At 44.9% G+C, this 18,966-nt stretch overlaps 1 protein-coding gene across 1 annotated transcript in view; it reads right to left on the reverse strand.

Annotated features, from left to right (window-relative positions):
- Pde1c (phosphodiesterase 1C, calmodulin-dependent 70kDa) overlaps positions 1-18,966 on the reverse strand; it is a 250,953-nt gene that overhangs the window by 46,524 nt on the left and 185,463 nt on the right. Inside the window, exons 7-15 of the mRNA XM_013035157.1 lie at positions 15,993-16,109; positions 15,174-15,314; positions 12,390-12,490; positions 11,048-11,176; positions 9,250-9,351; positions 8,560-8,680; positions 5,195-5,276; positions 3,581-3,701; positions 2,533-2,708 (exon numbers count right to left, since the gene is read on the reverse strand). Of these exons, the coding sequence (XP_012890611.1) occupies positions 2,533-2,708; positions 3,581-3,701; positions 5,195-5,276; positions 8,560-8,680; positions 9,250-9,351; positions 11,048-11,176; positions 12,390-12,490; positions 15,174-15,314; positions 15,993-16,109 (1,090 nt within the window). The remainder of the gene's footprint in view (positions 1-2,532; positions 2,709-3,580; positions 3,702-5,194; positions 5,277-8,559; positions 8,681-9,249; positions 9,352-11,047; positions 11,177-12,389; positions 12,491-15,173; positions 15,315-15,992; positions 16,110-18,966) is intronic.

The following is an 18,966-nucleotide window of genomic DNA, read 5'->3' on the forward strand; positions in this document are numbered from 1 at the left end:
TCCCCATTACAATCACATTCCTTTATATTCTCATGGTGAAATTATTAGTAGTGATAAAATTGTCATATGATGAAAAAATAGGCGAAGGCACTCTAATTTATATATGGCCAATCTCCTGGTGGCATACACATGGTGAATTCACTTTTCAGGTGTTGGATTCAACATCTTGACATTCATACAGCTTTGAGTCTAGCAGACCACAAACTTCATGGCCTATTTCCTTTTGCTCCCCATTTTAGACTATTCATGTTGATGTGACCCGTTATGACAAGGCTCACAGAAAGCAGATGAAGGATTGGTGAGGACATAGCAGATTCCCTCATGAGTCTTCCCAACACAGAGTTAAATAGAAAACTGGTATGAAGTCATCTAGGGAAAGTGACCACCCACAGAAAGATGATTGTAATTTGATTTCTCCTTACCATCAGTCAACCATAACATGTTCTAAAGTGTGAGTTTTCTATTGGTGCTTTTACTACCAGGACCTTAACTTTGCTTCATAATGGCTCTTTCTTTTCTCATGTGTTTAAACAGCAACTCCCATTTACCATTTATCTGGTGATTTGTGTACATTATACTATTTAATATGCACTAACCTGGGTTCTAATGATTTGTGTACATTACGTCTGCTCTTTACATCCATTCTCTTATGTGCATTATCATCCCCACAATTAAGTCACAAAGAGCCTCAAAGATACCTTGGATTTCATTTCTTCCTTTCCCCATTAGCTAGAATTTGTCTCAAGAACCAAAATACCCTCGCACAAAACACTATAACCCAAGCTCTGCACCTTGGCCCATCTCCTTTCTCCATCTTCAGATCAACCCCAAGTCCTGGCTTCTTCACACCTTCCCAAAGAGCCCAACCAGCATTAGGGACAGACAAACCCTTTCATGCTGGAAAACTAGATTTCGTGAAGCTCTTCCTGCATACCTCACACATTGTAAATTCTGAGCTGTTTATCTGTCCTTTGCAAAGGGCTGGCTTTCTGTTGGGAAAGGAAAGGAACCTTCGAATGCTTCCCTGGTTGATTAGCTTCCAAGGGTAATTTTAGTACGCTGGATCATTGCAAACAAATGATTCTCGAGCACCTCTTTAAACTGTGTGTTGTCAGGACCTGGGTTTTCAAGTGTAATGAGTGCAATTGATTAGGAGAGCATACTTCTTTTGAGAGGATGCAGCAGCAGCCATGGCTGCCTACAGTGCCTGCCAACAGGAAAGGCTTCCATGCTGAAAGCAGTGAATGGACTCTGAAAGGCTGTGCTTAAAATAGGAAAGAATGTTGGCTCCCATCATAGCACAAAGCCAATACCTGTCCCAAAGTGATAAGGGGCCACTTCTGTCCTAAAAGCCCCATACATCTAAAGCCTTTACATAAAACAAGCAGCTGCTTGAGCAGGATTCTGGGGCCAGTCAAAGTACAAGCAAATCCCACCTGAGTCTGATTCCCTCCGATTCCAAAGGTCCCCTCTCAATGAGGGGCCCAGAGGCAGACTCCTTGCTCCCAATGGTGGCCAAGACTACCTATGGTCTTCCACTGCTATAGTTTCATAGGGGCAGCCCTCTGTGATAGCATCAGTGGCTTTATAGGAAGAGACTCAAGTTATCCACTAGCTCTGTCTTGCCACATGGCACCCTCCACCAAGCTCTCCAGATGTCAGGCCCATGCTTCTAGAATTCCTGTAGCCCAGAAATTTGAGGCAAATAAGCGTCTATTCTCTGTTAATCATGTGGTTTTATTATTGAGACATAAAATGAACTAAGACACCCACTATCCTACTTTCTTGCCATGTGTTGCACCAGCATAAACAAAACACAAGTACAGGTGCTGTGACTGGGTTCAAAGCTCTCCTCATCCTGCCCAAGGGTCCAGAGCTCAGGGCTGTCAGGGGTTAGTGACTCCTTTTACATGAAATACGTGATAATGTCTCCTCTTTCCATCTATGAACTGGGAGGATGAGGATGCAAATTACTTATTTCTCTACCCTGGGCTCTGGGCATGGAGCCTAGGAGGCAGTGGACACTCAATAGAGGTTAGCAAAAGCTGACCACTGTTGAAGGAACATGTGAACATGTGAAATGAGGATAAGACCCATTCGATTCTTCACATCCCAATGTAATAACCCAGGTGGTCACTGGCTGGCTGGACTTTACTTAGGTAAAAGAAGGAATGATGTCTTACATTTAGCCACATGACATGAAGTAAGAATGAAACATGCTGGTCTCACTCATAGAATTTTCATGCGGGGTTGAATCACATCACATAAGAGGACATGATGCTGGGGGGTTGGTATGTTCTATCATTCACTGAGTGCTAGCTATAATGATGAACCCTTCTTATCTGCAATGTCATAGCCTGAAATTGCCATCTGATTTGCAATACCCATAAATGAGGGATGATAAGCCTGTGCTTTAAGGAGTGGATAAAACCCCTGGACAGTTTTCCCTCACCCCACAGATGAGTCTCCGAGGCAAGTCTCCCTTGCCCCATGGACCAGCCTCCTGGATGGGTCTCTCTCCCCCCTCATTACCTTTGGGCACCTTGGCCCTCCACCTCTCCCGGTTGATATGCACCACCTCTGTCCAGGTGGCCTTGAAGCTCTTGTAGTCCACAGGGATGACGGAATTGTTAATGGGGGCACTTCCTTCTGACCCAGAGCTCTTGACACCTGAACGCTTTGCATCTGAGGAGTTGATGTTGTTCAGACTGCAGAGAAGAAAATGAAGACCAAACCAAAGAGAAGAGTGCAAATGAGTGAGCTACGAGAGGAGTGATCAGACAAACTACATGTGGGCATGCAATTCCTGCGACTCAAGGTTTGTAATTATCCTATTTCCTAAACATGACAGCAGGGAAAGTCTAAAGTTTCCAGGGAGGGGAGGGAAATGATATTAACATTACACCATCTAAATTGTCAATGTTCCTCATGGGTCCTCTTTCTTAGTAGCTAGGACCCAGTAACATCACTGAATGTGGACTCCTATGTGTTTCACAGTGTGCCTGCCTCCAAACCAAGCATTTCCCCAAGCTAACCAGTGGTTTTGTCCTCCTTCTCTCCAGTTCTACCCTCCCTCCCTGCACCCACAATCCCTCTGTCTCTGGTTCCTTAAGTCCAAGAGAAATGAGATTGTGGGAGACATGACATGCAAAGATCTTGCTTTAAATGGGTTCTACTCCCCTAAAAACTGACTAGATAAGAGAGTCAGTCCTCAAAAATCTGTGCAACTGTGGGGACAAGAACAGGAGAGTCTCCACCGTCTCTAAGAAAACAATGCAGTGTGCCCATCTTGAGCATCCACAGAGGCCTGCTGTTTTTACACTTCTCCTGCCTTCCCTTCCTCCTGACTGGTCCTTTCCCTCCTCTTCCCATTCCTTCCATGCTCTCCCTCACTGATGGCCAAGTTCAAAGCTTTGTATGGATGTGGAAGAGAGCTGCCATCACAGTACAACTGCAGAAATGGGATGGTGGACCAAGGCAGCCAGAAGAGAGGCAATAAGGCAATCACCACAAAGCCACACCCACAGGAGACTCTGTCCACCCAGAAAGACCCACACCAGGTCCCCACATCCCCACTGACCTGGAACGCCTCTGTCCTGTCCCACCGGTTTGGGAGGTCTCATCGATGAAGGGACTCACAATCTTTTCCGTCATGTCGGTGAGCACAGTGAAGGTGGGCTCCACAATGAAATCTATAAAACCTACAGAGAAGCAGCCACACCTCAGCAGAGCAAGCAGGTATAGCCCCCATGCAAACCCACATGGCTTCTCTTCCTGCGCAGGGAATCCAGAGATTCTGGGATCTGAATGTCAGAAGTCTCTTCCATTGCTCCAGCGGGTGATCCCAAAAAGACAGACCATAAAACCCATCTTGTCCCCTGCCTCCCAGGAGAGTGAGAGCAACATAACCCCAGATTATACACAGGACACAGAAGTCAGATGAAGATCCCTGGGGAGGGAAGGGGGGCAATTCTCACCCCAGAAGGCTTGGGACACCTTCGTGGAGGTTGAACACTGGTGGGAAGAACACATGCCCCTTATTCTGGGGGGAACAGTGGGGGCACAAGATGGAAAAGAGGGTGAGAGGTAAATGTGGTAAGGGGTTCATTCAGGCTTGGGTGAGGAAAGCTCAGAAAGGCTGCTGCCTGGAGCTCAGGGGAGGGAGGACTCTTAGAGGCTGGGACTTAGAGGAATATTAAAAGCCTCTGAAGATATTTGGAATGTCCTGTGACTTTTAAATGTTCTGTTAGAAAGTTCCTGGATCACAATAGACAGAAAAGAAGTGAGCAGGACAGCAAGGATGAAAATGTCTTGCTGGAAAATTGCATCCATGTTGGATTTTTGTGTACATTGCATCTTGTCCACCACCCAACAATGTCTTCATGTCTTAAGAAACTACTAAGTGCACTTTGTGTTTAAAATATCACAATGCCTAGGCAGTGCCCGGCACCTAACAGGGGCACACGATGCATTGTACAAAAAATATAAAGAAGTACTCAAAGTACAAGCAGGAAAGTCAACAAATTAGTATTCAATTTGTTTTCTGAGTGCGTTCAGACTCTTTCTGAGTGCTTTCAGACTCTCTGCAGGTAGAGATCCCTGATGACAGTTGGTAGACTGGTACCCTCTCCCATGGCTGAAGAATTTTATAATGCATGTATTATACTGATTTGCAGTACAAAAGTTATCATTACCAACAACAATGAAAAACATTCTTCTAAAACCAAAAGTAAAGGAATATAGGAGAGGAGAGCTGGAAAGATGAAGAGGAGGAAGAAGGGAGATAAGGGAAGGAAGAAGTGAGGAAGGGGGGGTTAAAAGAGCCCCCTTTGGGTGCTTTAGAAGATCGGCCTGCCCTGAACTCAGGCCTAGAAGGAGGATCACATAGGAGAAGCGGGACTTGGACCTCCTAGGCTGCATGCAGAACAGCTTCTGTACAATGGCACTCACTATCTCCTGGGGAAGTTGAAGCCCCATTTTTCTCTTGGTAGAGAAACACAACAGTGTCACTGCCTAAGGTTGCCAGAATCCAACCACACCTAGAGTAGAGGCTGCCCTAGCTCCACCATGCAGCCAGAGTCCTGCACAATGCTACCCGGCAGAGCAGCAGGGCACTGGCAGTGGGCACCCGGAGCGGCCATGGCCGGTCAGGCCTTGGCCAGCTGCTCCCTCTCCCCAAGCAGCCAGCACCTACCTACTTGGGACTGGGCAACCATAGTGGACTTCCGGTCACATAGAGGAGAAAAGGGCAACCCCAACTCCGCTTCTCGGTCACCCTAGAAACACAGGAGATCATAGTAAATTAAGGGACAGAAGATGAGGCTGCCCAGATTTTCTTTAGCGGCTTCAACTGCCACTTATGCCACTGGTCTTTAATTATTACAATTACATGATGTAATGTGTCTTCATGGGGCTTTTTCCTCTGTACAAAGGATGCCAGGAGGCCAAGCTCAATGGGTTCCAGTCTTTCCCATTCCACCACAAAGGCTCATGCTGTCTTCAAGAAAGCCTCAGTGGGCAGCAGGGGGCTCCCCAGGGAAAATGAGGCAGCAGGGCAACTGTCCTGAGACCTGGAGCTGCTACCGCGGCAGCTACAGCCACAAAGGCCGCTGCCCATGTTTTCCTGTGTCCCCCTCACCAACCACTGTGCCCTTCCTGGCTGTGGGCAGGGACTGAAGCTACAACTCAAACTGGACTGATGGACCAAGAGAATGGACTAGTCTAGTCCAATGGGCCAGTTTCGTCCATAAAAATGGACTAGAAAGAACCAGAATAGATGAGGGGCTATCAAATCATACAAAACATGGCTGACAGGACCCCAGCTCAGCAGAAGCATGGCTGCAATGCAATGATATGTAAAGTCTAACTCAATGGGGTGGCTTATCAGAACGTGACCCAAATACTCAATAGTCATCACCAGAAGGAGGGAGACAACGTCTCTCCTCTCCTAGCGGATTCAGCTCTCAAATCACACCTGGAAAACCCACTCAGGAGAGCAGCTACTAACTGCTGCTTGAATCCTGCCTTGGACCCCAGAGATGTGTGGACACTGAAAGATTAAAGTTCAGTGTAGAATAATTCCAACATCACGGGGTTATAATGAGAATGAAATGATAGTACATTTTCAAAAACGATTGAAAAAGAATATTGTTTCCCAATAGAAACCTATGATATTTAAGTTCCAGGTTTAAAAAATACTTAGTGAAGTTGTTGCACTGAACACACTCTGATTGTAACCAATGCTTGATAACTTGGGAGTACATGTAAGAGAACAATAATGTGAAACCAAGTCAGGCCCAGAAACTGAAGGCTTCCCTCTCCAGCTCTGTCCCTTTCTCTCCCTCCCTCCCCCTTCCCCTTTCCCTCTTTTTCTCTCTCTCATTCCCTCATTCCTTTCTTCCCTCTCTCTTCTTCCTTCTCTTTCTCTCTCCTCTCTCCCTCTCCCTACCCTAGTTCTCTCTGTCTCTGTCTCTCTCTGTCTCTGTGTGTCTCTCTGTCTCTGTCTCTGTCTCTCTGTCTCTGTCTCTGTCTCTCTGTCTCTGTCTCTCTGTCTCTGTCTCTCTGTCTCTGTCTCTCTGTCTCTGTCTCTCTGTCTCTGTCTGTCTCTCTCTCTCTCTCTCTGGGTGTAGGTAGCACTAGATTTTGAACTCAGGGTCTCATGCTTGCTCAGCTTGCTTGCATGGCTGATGCTACACCTTCAGCCCTGCTTTTTGCTGATTATTTGGAGACTGACTCTCTCAGACTTTTTTTTTTGCCAGTCCTGGCGCTTGAACTCAGAGCCTGGGCCTGTCTCTGAGCTTCTTTTGCTCAAAGCTAGCACTCTACCACTTGAGCCACAGCACCACTTCTGGCTTTTTCTGTTTATGTGGTACTAAGGAATCGAACCCAGGGCCTCATGCATGCTTGACAAGCACTCTACCACTAAGCCACATTCCCAGTCTCTCTCAGATATTTTTACCCTGACTGGCTTTGAATCATGATTCTCTGGATCTCAGCCTCCTGGTAGCTAATCTTTAGGATGTTCTTAATTCTAGTCTCACCAGAGAGAAGGGAACATGAATATACATAAATGTGTGTGTGTGCATATATGTGTATGAGTGTGCTTGATAACTCAGGAGTGCATCTGAGAGAATACAAGCGTAATCATATACATGCATGAATGCAAGCACATATACCTTCTATTGTTTCCTACTTAAACAAGAATCATAAGAGTAAGAGTAATCACGAAGGTAATTTGCTTCCAAGAATCAAAGTAGCAGTGTGCTACGGCTGGACTAAGTTCAAATATCACTCTCAGGACTTTAATCCCCAAAGCTTGGTGTTAATGGTATTTGGGGGTGTCTGGGGCTAGATGAGGTCACAGGGGGGCTCTCACGGTATCCTGGGAGCTCAAGCTAACACACCTGTTCCATGTTGTCACACTCCATGCTAGCTTTGCACTCTAGGACTTCCCACACCCCAAACCATGATCTAAACATATCTGTATTTATAAGGACCTGATGGGAGTGTTTTGTCAGAGCCACTTACTTGTTTTAAAGCAATATATGCTCCATAGAGACATGTGTGTGTCTCTCTGTGTGCGTTTGTCTGTGTGTGTGTGTGTGTGTGTGTGTGTGTGTGTGTGTTCTGGTCCTAGGGCTTGAACTCAGGGCCTGAGCTTTTTTGCTCAGGGCTAGCACTCTGCCATTTGAGCCACATTTCCACTTCCAGCTTTCTGGTGGTTAATTGAAGATAAGAATCTCAGGGATAGGGCTGGGAAGGTGGCTCTGGGGGCTGGGAAGGTAGCTCAGTGGCAGAGCGCTTGCCTTGCATGCCTGAGGCCCTGGGTTCGATTCCTCAGCACCACATTAAAAAAAATGCTGGAAGTGGCACTGTGGCTCAAGTGGTAGAGCGTTAGCCTTGAGCTGAAGAGCTGAGGAACAGCGCCCAGGCCCAGAGTTCAGGCACCACGACCAGACCCAAAGGAAAAAAAAAAAAAAAAAGAATCTCAGGGACTTTCCTGTCCATGAGATATAAACCTTGATTCCCAGATCTCAGTCTCTTGAGTAGCTAGCTAGGATTACAGGTATGAGCCACCAGCACCCCACTGAGACTATTGTTACAGACAGCAAAACTCTGGATCTTAAAGTACTGGTAGTTAAGTGATTTCATGGCCCTTATTTGCCACTGAGTTTTGGAATTTCATATCACAGACTTGTTCACTGGGAAGAAACAACCCGACAAATTATAACAGAAACACGATACAGAGATTAACAACTGAATCCTACATGATGAAGGCCAAATAAACACCATTCTATAAACCAACTAGGGGAAAAGAGACTCCTCAAATGGCATTTTGAGAAGACTGTGGAACAGAAATGCATAGGCTAGAAATGCATGAAATGCTTCAGGTCATATCCCATGAGCCAGAATTTAGGTAAGATTCAAACACTGATAGCCAGGAAGCATTAGAAGCTGTGAAACCTTCATTCCCCCAAGGACCTGGGATAAAACAGATCATTCAGCTGTTCCAGGCTGGTGCTGAGGACAGCACAGAGATGGCCAGTGCAGAGATGGTACCTGTCTGAAGAACTCCTCCAGCAGCGACATGGTCCAGCGGTGGTGTAGGTCCCAGGCCTTGGCAGGGTGGCTGATGTCGGCTGTGTGCAACATCAGGGACAAAGCTTTTGGCTTTTCAATCCTGTGAGCCCAGAGCACAGACAGCACAGGAGACTCACTCAGCAGAGCTCATTAAGGCTGTCATTCACCTCATACCCCTCCCATTCTCCGCCCTCAGTCCAACCTCTGTGGAGCCATCCTCCGACTAGGATATCACCCTCTGGGTCTCTGAGATCACTGAACTAGAAACATCTCACTTCAACTCACCTTTCCAGAAAGCAACTTGGATACAAGAGTCACTCATTGATCTGTTACCTCTGCATCCAGGGAATCTTTGATTATTTAGCTTCCCACAGGAAATGATTCTACTTGGAGCAAACCATCACCAGCCCCATCATTGACTGCAACCCTGATGAGTGCAACTGTGAGGCATGTACACCAGGCTCTTGCCTACCAATATAACACGTGAAGCCCACTCAGCACAGTTACTGTGAAGGACACAGGCTGGAGCGTGGACACATTCTAGTGCAGACACCTAGAAAGATGCTCCGTGTCCCCAGAACACACCACACCACAGCCAGGATATGGACACATTCCATGCGGACACCTAGTGCATTCTCTAGTCCCAGGGACATGCCACAGCTTACTCACGCTTCTGGCTGCTGCAAGGCCGTCTTCATTGCTTTGATTTGTTGGAAATGACAAGACATATCCGTGGCCATCACCATCTCAATAACCAAGGTCCGAAACTCCCTTTAGGGACACCCAGAGAGAAAACAGGATGGAAGTTAAAATGATAAATAAATAAATACAGAAATTAGTTTATTTCTTGCCACTTTTACCCAAAATAAGTGGTGGGTTAGGCACAGCCTGCACAGGACTAGCTCTCTGCCATAGCTGTGGGCTGAAAGAGGTTCCGGGACTGGCTCAATAGAGGTAGAAAATCCCAAACAAAAATAAAGAAAAGGGCCTGTGGCCTGTCTGCACTTTATTCTAAGAAGCCAGGGGCTGGGCCTTGGAGACCAAGAGCATGTGTCCCCACACCAGTCCTGTGAAGCTACCTCCTGCCAGCTCAAACCTTTCATTCACTTATAACCCTGGACACTGGATGGAAAGCTTTGGGTTTTGCTGAAGATGTGCACTGAGTAATTATTGAGCTCTACCCTTTGAAGATGATGGCCAAGTCCATTGCAGTCTAATAAAGCTGAAACTAAGGACTCCCTCTGGCTTGTTTTGGGTGAAGACAGAGTTTCACTATATATTCCAGGCTGACCTAAAACTCTCATACCTCCTGCCTTGGATCCATTGTTTGCATTCCTTGTATGGCTTATTTGTCTGGATCCTTGCAGAGTGGCAGGCAAAAATATACTCATTCAATGAACAGTGTCTGTTCAATGAAAATGTAAGCATGCGTTAAGCCACAACAAAGACAGAACTTCTGAAGGATTTAGCTGTTTATCTACAAGCTTTGAAACACTTTGACCTATGCTTATAACTGCAGTGACTTGCAAAATTGCTTGAATATCCCACAAAGTGTGCATTTTAAGGGAATAATGTCATTGTAATCCTTAACCAGTCCTGAGTTGTGGTATTGTCTATTTGCTAACTGTTCACCATTAATGAAGAGATTGAATAATGCTCCCAGCCTCTCACAACTAGTGAGTAATTCTGTCTGTACTCAAACTCGGGCATGCTTAAATCCAAGGTCATAGCATAATTTAGGAAACAGGAATAAATACTTTTTTCTGATGAGGGAGGTTGCACTACTGAGCATGGACCCAGGGCAAGCACTCTTTTGGTTGAGCCATACCCTTAGCCATTTTATTGGTATTTTATATTTTGTCTTCTAGATGGAGTCTTGCTAATTTTGTCCAAGCTAGTCTCAAACTCAGGATCCTCCTGCTTCTGCCCAGTAGTCCACAATCTAAATAATTCCCATAGAAAAAAATTTAAAGATTATTTAAAAACCCAAATCAACAATAAGGTGTTTTTCCAAATAATAAATGATAAAAATTCACATGTATGGAGCTCACCTAAAAGTAACACAAGTTTTTAAAGATAATAATAAATATTCACAGTGTCCTTGTTTGGACACTATTGGGACAATACTGTCAAATTTTCTTCCACAAGAATCTCTAGCATAATATAGAATTATTTGACCCAAACTGGTTCCATTTCCCAATCCATTGATACAAAAGCAGAAAGATGATGAAATAACAGGTGGACCTTGAGCATAATACTCTATAGCCTTTACTGATAAACATTTGAACATCTGTGTCAAGAAAAAAGTTTAGAGAAATAAGAATGAACTGCACGCAGATGGAGAGAAGCAGGGGAAAGAGGCAGAGACAGAAAGAGAAGACAAATAAAATTTTAAGCAGGGTCTAGTTTCAGCATTCATCTCCACAGTTCTCACCCTGACTTTCCAGTCTCTCCCCCTTAGCCTCACCTCCAGTCATCCTTTGAGAGGTTGATCAAAATATTCATCTCTTCATCTTCTTGCAGAAGCCGGTAGGCTGCACTTAAGTGGTGATTTTCCAGTACTGATCTGTCGTTGTAGAGAATGGCTGGATCTGACCTGAACAGAAAGCCACACACAATCAATGAGGAAGGGGACCACTGAGGCCTGCTCAGCTAGCATGTACAGGCTGGGAGGCACCATCACTCGCTCTATGTTTAGAAGCGATTATTTGCCCATGTAAGTGGAAGCAACTGAAAGCTAAACAAACACTACAAGTTATCCATCCACACCAAGCAACATTCTACAACCCACTCATGGGCAGGAAGCCTGTGACATTCAGCCCAACAGCTCTGCACTGAACTATTTCATAACTAGACTCAATCAACTTCACTAGTGGCATCTAGTGTTTATTGGGCATCTTTCTTAATGTGGATAATGTCAAACATCCTTTTACTTTCTGGAATGATTTTCCTTTTCCTTCATAGTTAATTCAATGGATGTGATGGTATGGATCTGTTCGCTGTCTGTGAGCCACCTCTAGTAGAAGCCTGATGCTAATATTTTCCACAGGAAAGACACAGGATCTCAGTTGAAAGTAAGAAGCAGCTACTTTCTGACTGTTCTCTCTCACCAAACACAGGGCTGTATATTATTATAGCACCTTTAACTTAATGAAAACTTCAGTTCTTACAGGCCCTTTATGTCCCATGGAAGAAGCTGAATCAGGAGATGAGAGGTATCTTCTTGGAGCCTTGCAGTGGCCATATATCAGGGTGAGGGGAAGGTGAGGTCTTCCCAGAGCAGGCCACTCCAAGATGGCATCCACCTGTCCCTGGCCAAGCTTTGGGGTGGATCTAGCCAACCTTGAAAGTGTTAGATTTACTTATCATTTAACAGACCTGATCGCACACTTAGTTTTCTGAGTAGTGATCACCAGAAAGAGAAGACGACCTTACCAGAACCCCAGAGACTGGAGAGCATGAAGACTGTTATCATGTCAACCCAAGCCCCACAAACCACCACCTGTCCTTATTGCTTTAGTTCACATCGTCTCTATACAAACTCCCCACCACATAATAGAAATAGGCAGAGCACCCCATAAATAAAGCACTATAGTAGAAGAGAAACTGGTCCCCATTGGATCTGAATAAAATAAGAACTAGGAACCGGTGGCTGCTTCAACCCTAGCCACTGACTGAAGCTGACCAGACCCTTCTTCTGCAACTCACAGCCGCCATGCCAAAGAAAGCTGTCAAAAGCACAGCTCGCTGACTTCTGAAACACTTGCCCTGCCATGTTTTGCTTCTCTCCAAACATGTCCCAGGCTCACCGAGTCTGAATGTGGAAATTGTTGGTGGTGCCCGTGTGTTCATAGTCATGGATGGCAGCTGAGAAGATGATGGCAAAGATCTCCAGCTCCGTCAGCCAGTTCTAGGAGTGAGACAGAGCAGTCAGATGACATGGCCCCAGTTCTGAGAGGGAGGCAGAGCAGTCATGTGACCTGCCCCGTCCTCAAACAGTGTTGACAACATGTCCACACTGCCACCTCTCCAACCTGCAGCTGTGAGCAATTGCCAAAGGTGCTTTCTGACACACAGTGAATTCATTGTATATGCTGCAGAATTGAGAAATGGAAGGGAAGGGGTGGGTCAAAGGGGGTGAAGATGTTGAAGTGATGACACAGATCAAGATGCATTGTACGCATAACTTGCTCTGTTAAATGACAAAATATTCAATACATACCCTAAAATTAAGAGAAGGGGTAGGTTAGGAGGGGTGGGTAAGAATGTGGAAAGGGACGACATTGATCAAGATACACCATGTTCATAAACTGCTTTGGTGAATGGCAACTACTTGTGCAACTATTTAAAGAGAATAAATATATTCAAAAAAAGTTCTTAATAAAGAAAAATAATAAGTTTTCTGCTTTGTTTGCTTTTGTTTGTGAATAGCCTGGGACTCGTGGTTTTCAAGCAATGTGCTAGGTTGAAAGAGTTAACTAGTAGTTTACCTTTTCCCCGAAAGTCAAGGAGACTGAACATGAAGACTTTAAAAGGTCTCAATCTTCTCCTGAGTTTCTCTCTCTCCCTCTCTCTTTCTCTCTCTCACACGTGCACGTGCACACACACACACACACAAACACACACATGTGTACACATACACAAACATCATACACTGCCAAGCACAATGGAAGACCTACTGTCTGATTATGGTATGATGCACAAGTAGTTTGAAGGGCCCCATCCCCCTAGGCGCTATCATGGTTGGCTGTAGCTCAGGGCTTTCCCAGTGTGCTCCCTGGGTAGCAGAACTAGTGTCACTAGTGCTAAAAATACAAATGAAATTTCTGGCCCCAACCAATGCTCCTGGCTTAATCATCTGTGTCTGAGAAGACCATCTGAAACCATATGTTGGAGTTTGAGAGGACTTCTGCTCTAGAACCTCCCTTAGCTAATCTCCACTGATGGGTCTGGGGGTTTGCTGATATTTCCAATCCCTCTGTGCCCCTTAGCACCTACAGCCTGTGTTCATGACCCACGGGCTACTCTCTGGTGCCCTCTGCTCACTTTCACTAAGAGGGTCATGGTGCTTACAAAATTTGGTGTAGTTTTTCCAAACCCTGTTGTACTTGGTTATTACCATTATACATAAACCAATAAATATGAACAGAAAAATGGAGCCACTTCCTTAGAACACAAATCCAATGCTTTGAGCAGTTACTAAGAGCACTGCTGTCCGAATAGGTATGACAACTGCCAGAACACTGAGAACCCATGTAAAAATCTAGCAATTGTGCATTCTGCTTGCTTCATGAGGGTCTTTAAAGAAATAAATCTAGAAATCTCAGAGAGGGGTATAGGGAAAATGTAAAAAAAAAAAAAACTTAACTTGGCAGAACCCAGGAAAGAGTTTGTAATGTGTGCCTAAAATAAGGGCATAAAATATATTTATTTGACTTAAGGTTATAGAAAAGGACTTTAAATGAGCATACATCTTTCTGATTCTCAGTTTTAGCCACTTCTTTCTATTAATAATTAACTTTTGTCATCATCTAAGAATATTTTTGAGAATTAAGGCCTTCTTGGAGGACAGGCATGGGGTACCACATGGCGTCCAAGAGCAGAACAGTTAATAAAATGGATTTCAGAAGAAAAATCTAAAAATATCACAAAAAAAGTAGAAAGGCTGGGCCACAACCAGCATGAAAATTTCAAATGATTAGAAAACCAGCTCTTGGATTAAAGAAAAACTCAGGTGCACACAGACAGATGTGGATAACAACAGTTTCTGTGGAAAAGATGCAGATGTCTGAGTCAAAACTGAACTGGTATAACATGGCTGCCAAGTCTATTGGACACAGTTTCAGACTTTGAGACACCATTGTTAACCCTGGTGATGCAACAGAACCACCACCACCCAAAGCTGCAAACACATCATCAGTTGTACTCGTTGTAACTGATTATGGCCTGGCGATGACAGTGACAACTAGTGTCTACTATATCAAGTCCAGGAGGAAGAACACTTCACAGGTGATGGAAAACCTCCAGATTTCCCATGGTGGCGAGGCAATTCCTGGGAGTATGAAATAAAATGTCATCTTCCTGGGCTCAAGCTCAACAAGCGTGGGGACATCCTTCAATAAGAAGTCAGCATCAGGACCAGAGAGATGCAGACAGATATAGGTGATAGATGTATGGACAGACAGATAGAGACAGAGATGAGAGAGAGAGTTAGATATAGACAGATGATCAATATGATTGAGGTATGGTATACACATATGAGAAATGCCATGGAAGCACCTTTGAACAATTAAAATACACTGTAACAAAAATGAATATTAGAAAAGTAAAGTATATCCTGTGGAGACTGTGTAAGATTGGGAGGCAGAATGAATGAAGAGATGAGTATGGTTGAAATATCTTCTGTCCTTGCTGGGCTTGGGCTGGGAAAGGGGGAGGGGATGGGAGAGTGAGGGTGGAGTGTGTCAGATCAAGGCACATTATGTGCATATAGGGACCTGCCACAATGAACTCCCTTGGACAATGAATTGGAGCTGATTTAATTAAGCCAGCATCATGTTTTGTGTAGTTCAAGAGTTATGCTCTCTACATACCGCCACTCCTGTCTTGTAGAGGAGGTAATGCACCGTCTGTGTGACATCGGCAGCATGCATTAGATTGTGGTAAGGGTTTTTGTGCTTGCTGTAGCCCACTTCCAGGGCCTCCACAAAGGAGACAAGTGCAGAAATGGGGATCTGAAAGAGAAGAACAAGCTTCATTCACTCGAGGGGGCTGCGCAGGTGGAAGGCACACAGCCTCTCCACCCCCCCCCTTGCTCCAGGTGGAAATCACATGAGGAAATCACAGTGACTTACAATGAACAGAAATTACTGGAGAATTGTCAGATAACTTGAAATCAAATATGAGGGCCCTAGCTGCAGAACATCTGGCCCTGAGGCCCTGAGGAATGATGTCAGAATGATCTTAAAGAGCTTTAGTTTGATTGCCATGCAAACCAAGGACTTGCTGCACAAGAAGAAAATGAAGTGAGCCATTACTACGCTAATTTTCTGTATTTCCTTGTCCTTGTTCCTCTATAAATAGCCTCTGACATCAGTGGTGATGACGCATTGGGCGTTACGGCCTTTGACAGCAGTGACAATGGGGCTGGAAGGAGAAGGAGATGGGGCAGCCATGGAGCCTAGCCATGGCAGGCTCTGGCAAGCTCTGGGTGACTCCAGAAGATGGAGATCTGCAGCTTCTCCAGCCTCTTTCTTCTAAGAAGGCCCCGGACAGCATAGGATATAAAGCACCCAACACAGAATAACGTGCCCAAGCTACCTAGAGATATTGATAAGGAGCCTCTTGGTCATAAATCACAAGGATGGACAGCTGTGAGGTTTATTTGTTCATCTTTGTAGTGAGGCACTTACCTTAAAGCGGCTGATCAGGTCATAGCGTGTGAGAAGCTCGTAGAAAATGAATTTCAGCGCGTGGTCCCCACTGGCTTCATTGAGAGAGAAGACGTCAAAAGACCACTTGTCCACATCCTATGCGGACAGAGAGCACATGAGCGTATGCCCACCAACCCGGCCGCCAGGATTCCACAGCCAAGGACTGTGACAGGCATCCTCACAAGTCCACATATATCCACACAGGTTTATACAATACACATGTGTCCATACAGGTTCACACACGTCCACCCATGTCCACCCACATCCATGCACGTCCAACCATTTCCCATCACCTCAATCCAGTAGTCCTACATAGCCCTGGCTGTCAAAAGCAATTAGTTAGTCTGCAGAATTTCTCCAGTGTGCAGGGGGTGGTAGGCATTATGACGGATTGGTGATAACAATCATGAATGGTAGGAAGGTAGTCACATGTCTCAAATGAGAAAGCTGAAACTCAAGGTCCCTAAGCCACACTGCAGGAACCAGTGCAGGCACCCCAGCAATACCTGCACTCGGCACCCCCCCACACAATGGGCCCATACATAGTAAGGACACTTGCATACTACATTTAGTGTACTTTGAGCACACTTCCCCCTCGAGGCTCTATCTTACTGAGCAAAGTGATTTTACACATTTATTAAACCTCACAACTCTAGAGTGTGGTATCGCTTCCCCAGATCTGACGGCAGCCAAGGAGATGACGTGAAATGTCAACACCAGATGGTAGCACAATTAGGCGATAATACCAGAGACTGACAGACAACATTGTGAACTCAGTTCATCCATGCTGCAACCTGGGCCCCACGCCCTCAAGACCTGGTGAGGAAGGGCACAAGCCACACACAGCAAAATCTGTTGAAAGGTACTCAAGACTACCAGTGAAACCTTGGTTCCTAGAATTGGCATGACCACGAATCCTCCATTGTCTAATCCTTTGTCTCATGGAAAAGCCACTGATAGCTCAGGGGACTGGAAAAAATCTTTTCACACCAGACATTTTTGGCAGTACTAGGACTCAAACTCAGGGATTTGTGCTTATTTGGCAAGTTCTATACCACATGAGCCACATGCCCCCAAGACCTTTTAGAATTCCTATCTTTTGAACAGGTTCTTATTCCTTCCCAGGCTGGCTTGGGCCACCATCTCCCTATTTACCTTTCCTGTGTAGCTGGGATGACAGACATGTACTACCTGCTCAGCTTCTTGTTGGTTAAAATGGAGATCTCACATTCTTTTTGCCTACATGATCCTCTCCATCTTGCCTTTGGAGTCCCCAGGATTACAGGTGTGAACCCCTGTGTCCAGCCACATATGACAATTTTTAATCATGTTCTCCAGTATGAATTTCTTTTAAGAAGGAAAATCTCTCACTGGAATATCAAAGTAAAAAGCTAAGATTTATTCTAGTTATCAGATGCTCTTCAACCCCTTCTTAACTGTGGGTCTTAAGATTAATAGTTCACCCAATCACTGTGGGCTTACTCAAAATACTGGTGTTCACACAGACTGAGAATCAGGCCCTGGCATCTGCATTCTAACAAGTTCCCAGTTTATCTATCTTAAACATTCTTCCTATTTACCAAATTTTGTCTGAAACAATCCCCATGGGAAAACCACACAAACTTCCCTTTATACAGCTTCAAGGAAGTTGGAGTCTGCTCATATCCTCACACTTAAACCTGGAGTCTGGCCAACCTGTCACTTCCTGAGTCACAGGATGATGTCCTTCTAAAATAAGAGGTGCCCCTGAGTTTCCAGTAACTGCACCCAGAAAACTGGAGAGAAATAACAAAAATTAGAAGCTACTATGTACTGGGGGGGGGGGAGAGAAAGGAATGCAAATTTAGAACTATGGTGTTTCATGATTCTCTTACTTAGCTGTCATTTATGCTGTGTGCCCACAAGCATTAACACAACCATGGCATGGATAAGTTAGGGAAATATGTTCTTTATCTTTGAGGAAAATATCTGTCATAGAAGAAAACAATAGTGATTCTACATTGTAAAAAAAAATCTTTCCTCTAGCAGATACCATATACAAAGGAAATGAGAATCTTTCTGTCTCTGTCTCCCCAACTCACCCCAACCAAAGTAAAGTCTATGGATCTAAAAAATATTAAATCTTTAAAATGTTTTGAACTTCTAGTGGATGCCTATAAACCCAGCCACTCAAGAGGTGGAGACAGGAGAATCATAGACAGAACTTGTTTGAGCAGAAAGTTAGAGAGACCCTAGATCAAATGTCAAGCTAGCCTGGCAGTTCACATCTGTAAACCCAACTACTCAGGAAGTACAGATAGGAGAAATGCAGCCAAGTACTGGGCAAAAGCAAAAGACCCTATCTGAAAATATTAAGTGAAACAAGCAAAACGGGCTAACGGCCTTTATATCAAACCCCAGTTGCCCCCCCCACCACAAAAAAAGGCTTTGAACTTTTCTAATCAACAGAGGTCAAGGCCAAAGCAAACAGCCTAAATGTACATATCAATAAGGCATGCAAAGGAGGGCAGCAATTGAGAGTTAGTGCTTGCTTCAGGTCTGCACCTCTCCCTTAGACAACCTGTTTGCACCAGAGACTTCCCCTGCCCTCCCATAAAACAACAGCCTGTAATGTACACAAGTTGTCCATGTTTTTTTTTATTCTGCATAGAAAAGAGGGGCTGGAAATGTTGCTTAGTGGTAGAATGTTTGTCTAGCACAAATGAAGCCCTGGGTTTGATCCTCAGTACCAGAAGTGGTACTGTAGCTCAAGTGGTAGAGTGGTAGCCTTGAGCAAAAGAAGTTTAGTGACAGTGTGCAGGCCCTGAGTGCTGCTGCTGCTGCTGCTGCTGCTGCAGCAGCAGCAGCAGCAGCAGCAGCAGCAGAAGAAGAAGAAGAAGAAGAAGAAGAAGAAGAAGAAGAAGAAGAAGAAGAAGAAGAAGAAGAAGAAGAAGAAGAAGAAGAAGAAGAAGAA

The sequence above is a fragment of the Dipodomys ordii genome, unplaced genomic scaffold (genome assembly GCF_000151885.1).
Source record: "Dipodomys ordii isolate 6190 unplaced genomic scaffold, Dord_2.0 Scaffold205, whole genome shotgun sequence".
Classification (NCBI taxonomy): Eukaryota; Metazoa; Chordata; class Mammalia; order Rodentia; family Heteromyidae; genus Dipodomys; species Dipodomys ordii.